Consider the following 15,338-nt stretch of genomic DNA (forward strand, 5'->3'; position numbering starts at 1 on the left):
ATTTGTTCACATCAAGGGACTGTGTCTTTAATATCCAAAACGTGACAGGTTTGCCAACATCTAATTACTGACCAACTGAACAAATGTAGCTAATATAGCTACTTTGTCGCCGACTGAAACTGTAAATCGGCTATACAAAAATACGATTTTATAGTTCGCTAATAATAATACTATCAATGTTATAAAACTGAGATTCTGTATATAATGATTACCCCATAATATCTATTTAATTTTTTTTTTACTACTCTGTGTATTTCAGCTCCAATTTGAAATAGCAATAAAATTATTTTTTTATATCTTCGCGCTAATCATGAATTAATGTTTTAATGTTAGAGCTGATAGCTCGCGTCAAATGATCGCGTGGTCGCCCATAATGGCAACATAGCGCTATAGTTCCAGGTACTGCCTAAACTGTCATGTCTCATCTTTCTAAAAAAAAATAGGTATAGTTCATATGTCTCATCTTCTTCGTGAATATTTTGACTGTAATATTTCAATTACCATAACTAACAGTGACTGAGTCTTAAAATTACAACTAGAAAATATTGCTTAAGCGCGAATTGCTCGTGCTGTTCTGGGCGGCTAAAGAGCCGCGACCTCCAAGAACTAAGTCGCATGAAAAGGGGTATGGTAGTACCCTATAGTGGTGGTAGTACCCTATAGTGGTGGTAGTACCAGAAGTAGTAACAATACTCGATCACTAGGCCGGTTGTCTCTCCATCCACAACGTTGTGATATGATGATGATGATGATGATGATGATGATGATGATGATGATGATGGTTTCTTCTCTACCAGAACATGTATATTAGAACGTACGTAACTCCTCGCAAATAATGCACTTTTCGAAGCCGACCGTTCCGGTGGAGTACACAATTAAATTACATTACATTAAGTTATGTAAGTCTGACGTATTGTACACTAATCGAATCTAGAATGATCAATAGTTCAAAACGATCTAAAAATACGAACCTGTATGTCTGGTTGACCACCTAGTAAAAAGAGAGCCCAAGAGATGGCAGCAGATGTCGTATCATGGCCCTGAAAGGAAAGAGAGAGAAAGTTTACATAACTGAACAATAGATCGCAGTGCTGTTTCAAAGTTTCAGAAACTCCAGAGTATAGATCATGGTATAGATGTCCAATAAAATTGTAACTCGTACGAGGTAACCCCTGGCGTAAGCAACCCGCAGCGCATATTCTTTAAGATCGTTTTTCGTATTTTATATGGAAAGTTATTGACCTTAGCAGAGCATGCTTGATGTGCAATATTTCGTAGTTATATTGGAGTTTGGACACCCATACTCCAGACTATCCGGGTTAATAAGGATCTATGAATTGAAGGGATAAAAGAAAAAAACACGATGATGATGATGATGATGATGATAATAATAATAATAATTATTATTATTATAAAATCACATTCATTCATTCATTCATTCATTCATTCATTCATAGTTTTCTGCCCAAGAGCAGGTCTTTAACTGCAAAATCAGTATTCTCCAATCGTATCTATTTTTCCCATCCTCTTATGTCTCCGCATGCGATTTATATATAGCTAATGTTTTCTGTCATCTGACGAATAATGAATGAAGAATGAATAATAATAATAATAATAATAATAATAATAATAATAATAATAATAATAGTAATAAGGTTGATAATGAGATGATGATAATCATATTATTATTATTGTTATAACGGGAAAAATGTACGAACCTCAAACGTGAATGTATCCACTTCTTCTCGAATATCTTCATCCGAAAGTTCAGTGCCATTCCGCGAAGCCTGTAGCAAAAGATCTAAAAATGCAAGACGTTTCTTGCGTCCTGAAATGGAATTCACTGAATAAGGCTGCAATCATAATAGCCATATTATTAAAAATACATTTGTAATATTTGACCATTCAGTTATACTAAATTGTTACTTTCATCAAGGCCAGTAGCCATCAGTTACTTTAATGTAATTACTAGGGCCAGGATTCATATGCAAATGCATATTTTTTCTGGCGAGTTAAAAGTCATGGAGAAACTTTTTTGTGTGGCATGTTTTGAAGGTCTATGATGATGATGATGATGAGGATGATGACGACTGGGGCTAGGATTTTGATGACCTATAAATCATTAAAAAATGTCCTAAAACAACACATTTATGGCCTAATAATCTTTCAAAAATGCCCTTAAAATGCCGTTCAATATAGTAACAATTATAAATTGGAAACTTACCACTGCAATTTCACCTAAATTGCACTGTTAATTATTGTTTTTAAATATTTGCAAAAATTAAGTAAACTCTACAACAGAATTATATGTCAAAGATATTTTCCATTTCTAAACATCTCCTTTACCGGCAAAATTAAACTTGCCGATGTTATTACTGCAATATGTTATATAAATAATATTGTTAAAATATTAAAATGAAAAATAAATCATTACATAACCTTACCGTTTGTTTTAAGTTCGCATTTTATAGACAGAAAACATTTTAAAGCAACAATGTTGAAGATAGATATTTTTGTTTTGCAAATTTGCCGTCATTGAACAGAAACCAAGATGGAGATTTCATTGCAACTAATTATAAATTCCTCTTTCAGGTATGTAATAAACGATCTTTGCACAAAATAATGTACAATACACGAGCGGAATGTTTTCTTTCAATTCTCGGAAATTAAAAAAGCTCAACTACGTTTCGCTTTTTCAAACTTTTCCTCGAACATGAAAACGTCAACATACCGCTCTTGTAACGTATATTACTATTTCTAAGTAGTACACTTTAATTAATAATTTTACCTGATGTAGTTTCCATGTATGATCGTTCACTTCTGTTTCGGGATGTGGACGAGAGGTCAGCAGTCAGCTGGTCGGTCTTGGCCCTTCATGGGCTGTAGCGCCATGGATTTACTTTACCTTTAGTTTCCGTGTAGTCTATCACAAAGCCACTCTTATCCGGAATTAGCAGGTATAGAGGTGTCTATATTGAAGGGGTGGTTGGACTGATCCATTACATGGGGTGTACTACGTTAAAATGGCAATATTTGTGTAGAAAAACGATAAAAATATTATACAAAATAATGGGTATTAATGGACAAAATATGTAAAGAAAATAAACATTATTTTACATTAATAATGGGGATTTATGGCCAAAATTAAATGACAATGCGTAAAAAATGACCGAATAAAACAAAAGATGCTCTTATGAGTTGAAACAGGCAAAAAATGCAAAAAAATGCCCTAACAAATATGTCTTAAAACACTCAGTTTATCAAATAACATATAAATACTAAAGCAGCTATGTTTCTGGCTTACTAGGAAAAAGATGCAATTTCATCAAAATCCTAGCCCTAATGATGAAAAATATGCAAAGTTAATCTGCATATTTTGGCGTGCCTATATGTAATACATTACTGTGCATAGGTATATTGTAACATATTTTCATGATTTTGTTGCATAAACCCCAAATTTGCGTATCTTATAAAAGTAAGTTTCTGGATTATTTAGTTCTCGATACATAATAATTCTTTGTGACTGTACTCGATGGATTCCTTGCATATGAAAAGTCGCTGTGGAGAACCAAAACAAGTAGGCCTACTTCCTGGTTTTGTTCCATTTAACTACTCCACAACAAGAAGCATTCCCAAATATCTGTGCTCAAGGTCTTGTGCGAAGAAACGTGTGGCTTGCTTTAACTTGGATCTTACAAATTCACAATCTGTACACTAAAATTTTGTCCGGTAACCTCATGTGATGTTGAACGATCATTTTCAGCAGTAAAAATATCCTTGTTGATAACGATGTGTGACAACAGAAAACCTTATGAAGCTGTTAGTTGTGCTTTGTAATATGAAAAATTAAGGTTAACAAAGAAATAGTGTACTTTATATTGAACCTTAATGTCAAATAAAAATCATATAATTATACCATGCAGGCTATACCTACCTGACATATCATTCAAATTTTGTTTTTAGGAAGATAGAAAATCCTAAAGAGGTTTGGATTTTGCTTTTTTTATGGATATTTCAGATTTTGTTTTATATACAGAGGGGAAGTGAAATAGCCAGGGGCGGCCCGTCCTTATGTGCTACAGTGCTACAGCACAATGATAATTTTTGCTCAAATAAAGTATTTGCAATACCATTGTATTTGATCTGACATTTGACAATTTCCCGTGGTTATGTTCATGACGCGTTATAGAGTGTTTAGTCTTCGCTCTTCGCTCTTTGGTGCCTCAGGGGGTTCGTTGTGCTACTCAAAACTTACATGAGAATGTAGACAGTTAATGCGCATGTGCGAAGCTGAAATAACTGCTCTGATTGGCTATTTTTACGCGGGGAAGTGCTGTAGTCAGCTTCAGCACAACACAGCTTGGAGATTGCAAAAGTAAAGCGTAAGGAAAGAATGCTTGTTTGTGGAGGAACTCGGAATTATGTACAATGTATTTGGTAATTCAAATGTTCGACTGCTGCTGACATCTACCAGTTTTTTGAGGTTCCTCCTGAATCAATCAGCAAGCGATTGGAAAATTGAATCCCAGAAAATTGATGCCAAGGAGGTATGTAACCGTATAATTCAGGAAACTACTCATCGTTTCCAATCTTTAAGCTACCTAGACGCAACAAAATTGTTAAACAGTTTTTTTTTTTTGATAATCTTTTGCATAATTTTCCTGAAAGCGAACTTGAAGTTGCTGTCAACAGCTATACTGTACTGAACAAAAGAATGTTAAAGACACAACTTGGAGTTCTATACGGAAGATCCGACTTCCGAAATATAGATGGCTGTTCAATTGTTACAAAACATAGTCTCCAACAATTCACGGGATCCATTCTGTGAAGTAACGAAGTTGTTAAATATTTTGGTTACAACATCAATGACCACTGCTGAGCCAGAAAGATGTTTTTCTTGCTTGAAACGCATAAAAACGTTTTTAAGGAACACTATGTCCCAGGATCGCCTCACTGCTCTTTGCAATACTGTCAATAGAAAAGAGTATAATGTCCAGGATGGAGGGATTTAACGTTTAACACCAGGGTAATTGACAAGTTCTGCAGTAGGAAGGAACTCCATATTTCGTCACTAGGCGAGTCTCAAATTAAGATAAATGCATGTAAGTGTATAAGTAGGCCGATATAGAGATTGTAGCACACTCATTATTTTGACCACCAGCCGCTACTGGAAAGAGCCTTGCAGATTTCAGAGCGAATAGCTCATGTTGTATGTAACAAAAAACTATAATATCATATTGGTGGAAAGTTCATAGTTTTTTTTTCCAGAAAAAAAAATGTTCTTTCCTAAATGTTTAACAATCTCTTATTCGGTAACTATTGCGAGTAGGATCGTGATTTTTGTCCATATCGATAGGAAATCTAATAAAGAATAATTTCTCCCTCTGGCGAATTTCAATAACGTTCACGGTTTCCGTGTAAATTTAATTAAATAAACCCTAATTTCAAGCCATTGCACGAAGCGAGTGAGTGAGTGAGTGAGTGAGTGAGTGAGTGAGTGAGTGAGTGAGTGAGTGAGTGGTAACTTCTTGGCAGCCTACGTACGGAGACTCATCGAATTCGTTGACCTCTTACATCTGTATCACGAATAGAGTGTATTAGCGATGATGTTGCCGGACTGCTGACCATTTCTATCTGAACTCAACTGTAGTTAAGATGTCACACTACCTATCACTTTCTGCCACGCGCATCTTATCCTTTAGTGACCGCGAGCCGATGCTGCCTGCAATTCACTCGGGCACTGCTAGGCTCCGCCCTTCCGCTTCTCTCTGTTTCCACCCATATGCGCTGACTAACCATACAGATTCCAAACACGGAGTATAGTACATCTATGCACCTGTCGATTTTTTTTCTTTTTGGTTTTTACATCTGTGACATTTGCAATCTACAGTATGATGTTAGTTCCATAATATATAATTATTTTTTTCTTAATATACTGATTTATAATTGCGCGAAATTTCGAAACACAGCTATAACATTTGTTTAAAATACGTAGACTATCCGAAATTATAAAAATATAGTTTTTGGAAAAGAAAATGTCCAAATCAGAAAGATCCTTTAAGGTGGAGAAATACAGAGTGGATGGTAACTTCTGCATCAAAATGAAATTGGCAATAGATCATAAGGCGAGATTTGAAAAATATAAATAAGTTTTTTTTCTCTAACATTCACCGTTTTAGAGGAAATCGTTACGTTTCTAACAAGGGAAGGGTTTCGGCTCGAACAGGAATTTTTGGTTAAAAATTTGTACAGACGCTTACCTCACAATGGTGATGAAGATCCTAAAAGCATTCATTTGTGTAACTCTTCGTTTGGTTGGTATTGGTCAATACACTTCTTTAAAAATGTAGCCTACATGAGGATTCTCTACAAAATGCATGAAACAGCATGGAGCAGAGCAATAAGCACAACACGCAGAAGCAACACCTGAACAATCTTCTGAACCACACTCCAGTGCTGAAAAATCAAATGCCACCTGAATTACATTTTTGAAGTCCGAGACTTGTTCACGATTCACGTAACCAGCTGACTGCCAGGAATACTGAAGCATAGGGCGATATACAGGAGCAGACAACTGGTTATGAATAACAGAGTGCATTTTCATTATAGACACTCGATTTCCCAAGTTAAGTTCTGGATTCTCAGCAAGAGTCCTTATGTAATCCTCCGAGCATATATTTTGTATTGTCTAAGGACATTGATATTCAGAGGCTGGATATATTTAGTTTTTTTATGTGGAATGATCACATATTCCATTCCTAGCCTTGGAATGATTCATCTATTAAGGTTGCTTCCTTGTGTGCATTCAATGACTCTCAACAACAATGTACACTTTTGATTAGCTGCAATATTTTCAGACAGAACGTTGGAGAAAAATGTTCTTAAATGGGCTTTAGACATTTTACCACTCGCACTAGCTTCTAGGCTAGGCTAGGCTTACGGATAAGGTGTCACATCCCCTTAACTTGTGCAGTGCTCTCCCCACCCCTCAACTTGTACAGTCCTCTAACAGACAAACCACACATTACACAAACGAACGCTTTTGGGAGCTTTACAGAGATGAAAAGATGGGCCTGTATACAAATTTTGGATACGAAATTCCTGTTCGAGCCGAAACCCTTCCCTTGTAAGAAGCATTTGGCAACATCACGGTTGCCGCAGGAACTCTAAGCAAGCACGGTCTGCATTCCTTACCTTCCTCTCCCCCTCTGCTGTACTCAGTCGGTAACACGAGACGTGCACTGCGTTGCAAGAAATATTTCAACGATTTTCGCTATTATTCAGTTTAAATTCATGGCTAAACGGTTTAATTTGCAAAAAAAGATTCAAGACATTAACCGTTCAGATTATATTTTTACCTATTTGCTTGTATAGCAATTAGTCATCTCTCGGACCATTACCGCAATAGAGCGCTGAAACATTGGAGAAAGACTATTTTTTTCCTGCTTAATAGTGCTTCATCGAAGGAAACGTTATTTAACATGTAGAATCACCTCTTAAATTTTGGTGCAGAAGTTACCATTCTGAACGTGAATCTTAACTGAACTATTTACTGCCGAACACAAGTAATGACATTCACTTTTTATGCCGTGATCCTCTTAAATACCACATATTTTTTAAATAAGTTTATTATAAATTGGAGTACTGGTACCTAGTGTCATATCTTCCACTTCGTGCTCTGGAATACTTCTTTCCTTTTGCTCATGTAGTTCTTTCTTCCGCTCTTGAATTACCTGCAAAATATAAGTTTCCGATTACTAAAACAGTGCGAATAATTATTAACAATACAATACGATGAAAGAGTAATGGAACGGAGAAAAATTCTCTCCGGCGCCGGGATTTGAACCCGGGTTTCCAGTTCTACATGCTGACGCTTTATCCACTAAGCCACACCGGATTCCACCCCGGCGTCGGACAGAATCGTCTCAGTTTTAAGTTCCAACTCTTGGGTTCCCTCTAGTGGCCGCCCTCTGCACTACGTCATAGATATCTATGAACGTAGGACCGAAGTCCACACATCTGCTGAGGTGCACTCGTAATGAGTGACTAGTTGGCCGGGATCCGACTGTATTAACAATACAGTTAAAAGAAAGTGAGTCGCACTTGATACTCGAGAGTACCATGGCTTCAATATTGAATCCGAGGTTGGCAAGTTCTAATCTGACCAAAGCCGGTAGTCTTTAAGGTTAATAAATGTCCTTAGCAGGACTTCTTTCCTAAAGGAGATGAATCTAGAGCTTTCTGGCCCTAAGTGACAGACAATTAGAAGTAGAAGTATCACCCATTCCTTCATGTAAGCTTTCTGCTTTTCGGACAGAACCCTCTGCAGTGGTCTCTGATGGTCGCAGTAATAAAATATAAAACCCGTTATCTGCGATCGTTGGGGAGGTTCTGACGATGTTGTTGCAGATGGAGTTGCCGCTGCGAGCTGTGCTGTGCTGTTCTACCGGCAGGTAGAGACAACCTGTACAACTTTGGTTTCAATAAGCGCGCCCAAGCGAGTAGCGAGGAGGCTGTGATTCAGTGCCTTTATTTTCGTCTACTGTGTTATGCAATGGTTACATATTCCCTGCATGAACGTATACACATGTCCAAAACGTACGTAAAGAATAAGCAATCGTGTGGAAAAACAAAGCCAAAATTTAGACTTAAATTTTCTGACAACCCATTTCGTGTAGAAACACAAGATTAAATTTAGTGGATAAATTTAATAAAACAGAATATGTGAAAAACCGGAAAATCTATTGAAAATCTATTGTGCTTACTCAAGAAAAACTTTATGAATCAGGAGCTGCCTTGGAGTGTAGTCCTCGAAAGTTACTGAGACGTCTAGCACAGGAAGCAGACATTTCTAAAGAATGTGCAGGAAGAACAACAGAATTACTCAATTACGTAATATAATTCAATAATTACAAAGAAAATGGGGAACACTTCCAGCAGCTACTGTAAGGAGGGTGAGTATCGATTCTGTTATTTAATATTGAAATATCCTGTGAAGTCGAGAGTTCAGGAAGTCAAACAGCGGCAGTGGCGTGATGATGTTACCACTGGTTGGCCGACGTACATTTCGTCAATGTTCGCTGAGATACTATATATTTTCTTCTGTCTGTGATCTTGTGTTAATTGACTTGTAGCTATCTTGTACTGCATACAATACTTTCACGTTTACTTCGACAGTCGACAATGAGACAATTTTACTATTCGGAAAAAATTATTAGAGGAATATTCTCAAGTTTGAATTTGAGGCGCTCAATTTAATAATAATAATAATAATAATAATAATAATAATAATAATAATAATAATAATAATAATAATTTTATCCCTGACCAAGTAGGCTATATATCAAATTGCACATACCCTGGTTACAAAATAACCAATTATTGTTTCTATAGGTACATCTGAAGTCTGATTAGTGTACTATGTTACTAGTCAGCGATGTACGAGGCGTATCCAGAAAGTAAGTTTCCCTATTTAAAAAAAAAAGAACACACACTTTCAGGAAAACATTTATTGGCAACAGGTACAGCAATGTTTCAGCTATTTTTCAACATAGCCACCATCAGAATTGAGACACTTGTCGTATCGTGGGATCAACTTTTGTATCCCTCTGTCGTACAACTCTGCCGCCTGTGAATGGAACCAGCGTGTGACAGACGTCTTCAGCTCTTCGTCGTTGCCAAAACGCTCACCGGAGGACAGGAATTTCTTGAGGTACAAGAAAACGTGAAAATCGCTGGGAACAAGGTCAGGACAGTAGGGTGGATAATCAAACAACTCCCAGCCAAATTCCGTCAAAACAGCTGCTGTGCGCCAAGCCGCATGTGGACGAGCATTGTCATGGAGGAGCACAACACCTGCAGTAAGCATTCCACGCCTCTTGTTTTGAATGGCACGTCGCAATTTTCGCAGTGTTTCACAGTAACGGTCAGCGTTCACTGTTTCACCTCTTGGAAGGAAGTCAAATGAGCAGAATGCCCTTCCTGTTCCAGAACACCGTGCACATCACTTTCCGTCTGTTTGAATTTCGTCCTGACCGAAGATCCACTAAGCCGCCAATGCATTGACTGCTGCTTGGTTTCCGGGGTGAAGTGCGAAATCCAAGTCTCATCGCCCGTGACGATCCTGTCGAGGAACTCGGTGCCGTCATCGTGATACCGTTGCAGAAATGTCAGTGCTGCTCTTAAACGTTGCATTTTGTGTTCGGGTGTCAGGTTTTTCGGCACCCACCTGGCACACACTTTTTTGAACAGCAGGTGCTTAGTGACAATCTTATGCAACAAGGATCGCGATATCTGCGGAAAATGGCTGCTCAGCTCCGTAATCGTGAAGCGACGGTTCTCCATGATGCACTGCCGCACCAGCTCAACACGATCATCATTGATGAGGGACGGTCGCCCACTGCGCAATGCTTTGTGCATTAAAGAACTTATCACCGACCGAACCTCGCAGGCGGCGGGAGAAGGAATAAGAGCTTCCATTTCGGACCACTGCTGCCACGCTACTGGCACCAGGAGGGACCTGTCCGGCTGGCATATGATTGATACGTCATAGATCTGTTACGCATGCGCAATTGACACGGCTAATTACGTTTACTTTCAAGGGGAAAAAATCGGGAAACTTACTTTCTGGATGCGCCTCGTATGTAATAGAGAGAGAAGGGAACTGGCCACCCTTGACAATAATTTCAAGGCCTAGTTGTCTCAAGAGTGATGTCTTGTTGGCGTCGCTTCTGGGGTCCAGACCTGTCCTCGGGCAGTTGACCTTTACCTTATTTGAGAATCCATGCAGTATTTCTACACATTTTTCGTGTTTCTTGTAGAGTGAGGACCATCGAAATAGCCAGTCGGGCTGAAGCCATATCTTCGCCTGTCGATTTTGAACGATTGAGCCAATCCTGTAAATGTACAAATCAATCCACAAATTACAAGAAAATCTACCTGTATAAACGTACCGGTATATGTTAGAATTTTAATTTATCTTACTTAGATTTTAAACGACTTTTCTGCAATTCACTACACTTTAAAACATAATGACGCAATGGTGTCCAGGCCAAAGATCGCCAAACGTTTTACCAGGAAGGAATTAAGGGGAGCCCTAAGAACCTCCTCAATAAAAAATAAAAACGTAGCGAGATTCTATTGAATAATAATAATAATAATAATAATAATAATAATAATAATAATAATAATAATAATAGTAAATCGTAAGTTAGTTGAATTTGCCTTGTACGATAATCATAAAATAATAAGCACATCCTCCTTTACTCAGATAAATATTCACAAATTTACATTCTTTGCAAAAGTAAATAGAAATACAGCGTAACAAAGCAAACATTATACATTCCAAAGAGCATAGAAATACTGAAAATACTGCAAAAATGTTCAAAATTTAACGTAGGTTGCTAAGAACTGTGAAGACATATTATGTCTTGGAATATGGAAATGTAATTGCAGGTTAAGTTCCAATCTATATTTCTGATCCTTACTCGTATATAGCCTTCACATATTCCGAATCGCTGTTCTGTTGTGCGTTGACTTGTCGCCCCATCGCAGTTTCTGAAACAGGAAGTTTCGATGTAAGCATTAAATATTCGCGTCATCATCACTTATAATGTCATCGACAGTGTTAATAGAGTATTGCTAGTCCTTACTTCCTTAATATGGAATTGTTATCGGTTTGGTTTACCGATATACCGACGCTCGGGTCCTCGGCGACGGCCACGGTTGCGACCGCCAGAATTAGTACCGTAACAGCGCAATTAAACTACGACACTTACCTTATAATAGATACTGAAAATGTCGATCCTCTTGTCCCATAGTAGTGGAATATCGCGTATATGTTCGCCTTCACTATCCCTACTTCTTCTATTGAAATTACTATAATTTCTAACTCAAGGCTGTGGGTCAATTACGCCACCTTCCACGGAGTATAAAGACCAATTGCAATAATTCACTCGCAAATGTGAATCACCTTGTTTTAGAGCATGTACTGCGGTATTAAAATAAGGTTTAAGATGTAATAAACGTGTTGCGTTTCTTGCAGATGATACAGATACTACAGTCTGCTGAAGTATTTTTTTCTTCTTTTTTGCGATTTTTGTGACGAACGTTCGAGAATAGCGCCAATGTCATTTAATCTGGCTTTTACTAAAACTGGTATGTTTCTAGGATGGTTTTAAACATCGACTCCGTATTCCCGAATTCATTCTTTAACTTATGTACTGTCTGTCACGTCTGCGGTCGGGTATTTGGAAATTTCGCAATACATTTGGCACAGACCCAGCGAGTCGATTCATACTTATAATATGCTTTGCACACAAACACTCTTTATTCTAAAGTCCAAAAGTGAACTATTCTATGCGGTGTCTCACACGAAACTGCTCGCACAATTGCTCAATTGTACTTCACGCCATAAACGCGTCCAACATGAAGGGGAATCGGAAAGCATAGTGGACGGCGGACGGTAGGCTGGCGACGGCCGGTCCATATTGCCGTAGATCGGTAAACCAAACCAATAACAACTCTGTATATGGTTATATATTTGTTTCATTTGAATGAATAACTTGGTAACTTTTCATGTATTACCGTACATTCAAGAATAATGGTTAATGAAAATCGATTTTGTTATTGCACTTTATACAGATCTATTCGCAGAAAAAAAATGTGATTTATTTATTTATATCTCACCACATACTATGTCCAGAGTACAATGAGTGATGTAAGGAAAAATATTGAAGCCTTCATCATTGCCAATCTCTTGTGACAATTTCTCTACAAGGATAACACTCTGTTCCAAGAACACATCAATGAAATCTTCTAGAATCTTAAAATGGAATGATGGAGTTATTATTTTTCGACGACTGTGCCATTTTGTGCCTGAAATATAAAGTAAACATTAATATATTATAATAAGGAATATAATTAAATTGTACAGAATTTTAGTAATACATATACAATGCACAGAGCGGTCAGATTATCTTTCGGCCGGTGGAGCGCGGGAGCTGACGCAGCGACTTGAAGGTCATGTTACTGGATACGTGTAGTTGCTTTGTGCGGTCAGTTGAGTCCGAGTGCTACTATCGCTTGGTTTGTTTCACGATGAGTAAACGTTACTGTCAGTGTTCTTTATTTCTGTATAATTTCTGTATGTTTTTTTTTTTTTCGATGTAGTTTCAGTAGGTATGTAAACATTACTTTCAGTGTTCTTTATTACTGTATAATTTCCGTATGGTTTTACAGTGTAATTGCGATGTGTGTGTGTGTGTGTGTGTGTGTCTGTGTTTATTATCCCATTGTAATGGCAGCCGAAAAGTTAACATTAGAACAAAGAATTCTGGCACATTTGTGAAAACCGAATCATGTTGAGAGGTCTGTAGACAATTTACACAGAAATTTCCCGGCGCTCAAATTCCAAACAGAGATAGTAAAATTTATTACGTTTTTTGTATGTAAATATTTGTATTTAGTATTATGAATTTAATATTAGCACATCCTGCAACAGATATAGCTAAGGCTCCTGGTTACTAGAGTAACCCTTAAATTGGCAGAACTTCATTTCTCACACTAGTTTATTAAACCGTGTCGGACTGTAAAGAAAACAACTATCCCAGTGTTCATATTTTATATGTTGATTAATCTTGCTCAGGATAGGAACCAATGGCGGGCTTATGTGAGGGCGGCAATGAACCTCCGGGTTCCTTAAAAACAAGTAAGTAAGTAAGTAAGTAAGTAAGTAAGTAAGTACAATATTATAATACTGTGAAATTTTAATTTTCCTACCAATTTTATTTCTATTGTTCTATTAAACTTATAGCATATAGCCTATTAACCTGTTGGGTGTCCTATAGGATACTTTGCGAATTTAAGGGTTAAGAGAGAACTGGTTCGCTAAACTAGAATTTGTAGGCACAGGTCACAGGGCAGCCAAATCCTAGCAATTGAAGGGTTCAGAACCATAGTGGGCCAAGCGCCATTTATTAAAAACGGAGAAAGCAAGGCTTAAAGTTAAGCGAATACCATAGTTTAATAAAGATTGACATATCATTTAGTTTTAATGCGTATACTTTATATTACTTGCTATATGTTTACATTGAATTATGATAATAACTTCATTTTAAGCCTTGTTTTCTACGGTTTTAGTAAATGTCGCTTGGCTCACTATGGTTCTGAACCCTTCAATTTCTCCCCATAAAACATCCCTCTATTCATCCTCTTTTACTGTCTCAGTCGTAAAGGTAAGATTGTTCCATTTAAGAGCCATGATGGCTAATAGAGGGCATGGAGGAAAAGCTCCATATTTTCGTGATCTTGGCACTTAATGAGGTGGCGTATTTCTTAAGTAGATAATGCAATTAATTTTTCATAAATTTACATAATTTAGCTATGAATTATGTATATTGCAATATCTATAAGATAGTACCTTGAAAGTGATAAGTACTATGTATGGACCGCCCAGTAGTATCCACGATTGGGGCGTGTTTACTGTACATTTACCGCCGCTGCAAACAGAGAGATATATCAACTGACCTTGCACCAGTGAATACCTCGCTCTGAAGTTCTGATTAACAAAATCCATTTGTCAAAATCGCTGCTGGCGAGGACTGTAAAAACGTCGGGAGATTTTCTTTTGAGGAGGATCAAAATAAATAATTAAGCCTATTAAATAAGAACCCAAGAACATAGTCACTTCCCGTGATTCGAGGCCACTCCCGAAAGCAATCTCAGAACATGAGTCCCGCTCGGTACCCCTGCATCACGCCGTTGATTACAATATTCATCGCCGTAATGTCCCAGGAATAATGATGGGATCCATAACCCTCCCCCTTCCTGTCCTTTGGATGTGCCGTTGAATCGTTTGCAAGCTTCGCTTATATTGTCGGACCATCGAATCTGTGCACCTTCAGCGCTGTCATCGTTCTTGAAAAAGTAAACGCCTGTACTCACCCCATTCCACCCGCTTTCCTCCCACCACGTCAAACAGCAAACCACGAACCTTCCCGAATAGGGATGTTGCCAAACTTCCGTCGAACGGTGGCATAAATAACTGGTCCTCCATGCTAATAATAATAATTGCTACAATATCATTTCTTTCAATCAAAATACATCTTGTATTTCTACATTTTTTAAACCTAAATCCCATGTCTCGAATCACTTTCCGTAGCGTTTCTCTCCAACCTTGAAAATTATTGCTTCTTTCGTAACCTTCAGTAATTTCTTCAATGTCGGAACTTCTTTCAGCACGATATAAAATTCTTGTATCTTTCTTCTTAAAATAGTACATCGGTTCATATCATCTACAAGAATTAAAGGTTCCCTTGGTCTGTTCTTCCTTGTGATTC

At 37.6% G+C, this 15,338-nt stretch overlaps 1 protein-coding gene across 1 annotated transcript in view; it reads right to left on the minus strand.

Moving 5' to 3' along the window:
• The window catches only part of Cyp4c3 (Cytochrome P450 4c3), a 348,264-nt gene that overhangs the window by 37,417 nt on the left and 295,509 nt on the right, over positions 1–15,338 (minus strand). Inside the window, exons 7-12 of the mRNA XM_069842121.1 lie at positions 12,688–12,876; positions 11,487–11,556; positions 10,769–10,895; positions 7,652–7,733; positions 1,719–1,828; positions 972–1,040 (exon numbers count right to left, since the gene is read on the minus strand). Of these exons, the coding sequence (XP_069698222.1) occupies positions 972–1,040; positions 1,719–1,828; positions 7,652–7,733; positions 10,769–10,895; positions 11,487–11,556; positions 12,688–12,876 (647 nt within the window). The remainder of the gene's footprint in view (positions 1–971; positions 1,041–1,718; positions 1,829–7,651; positions 7,734–10,768; positions 10,896–11,486; positions 11,557–12,687; positions 12,877–15,338) is intronic.

Source organism: Periplaneta americana, chromosome 12, assembly GCF_040183065.1.
Source record: "Periplaneta americana isolate PAMFEO1 chromosome 12, P.americana_PAMFEO1_priV1, whole genome shotgun sequence".
Lineage (NCBI taxonomy): Eukaryota > Metazoa > Arthropoda > Insecta > Blattodea > Blattidae > Periplaneta > Periplaneta americana.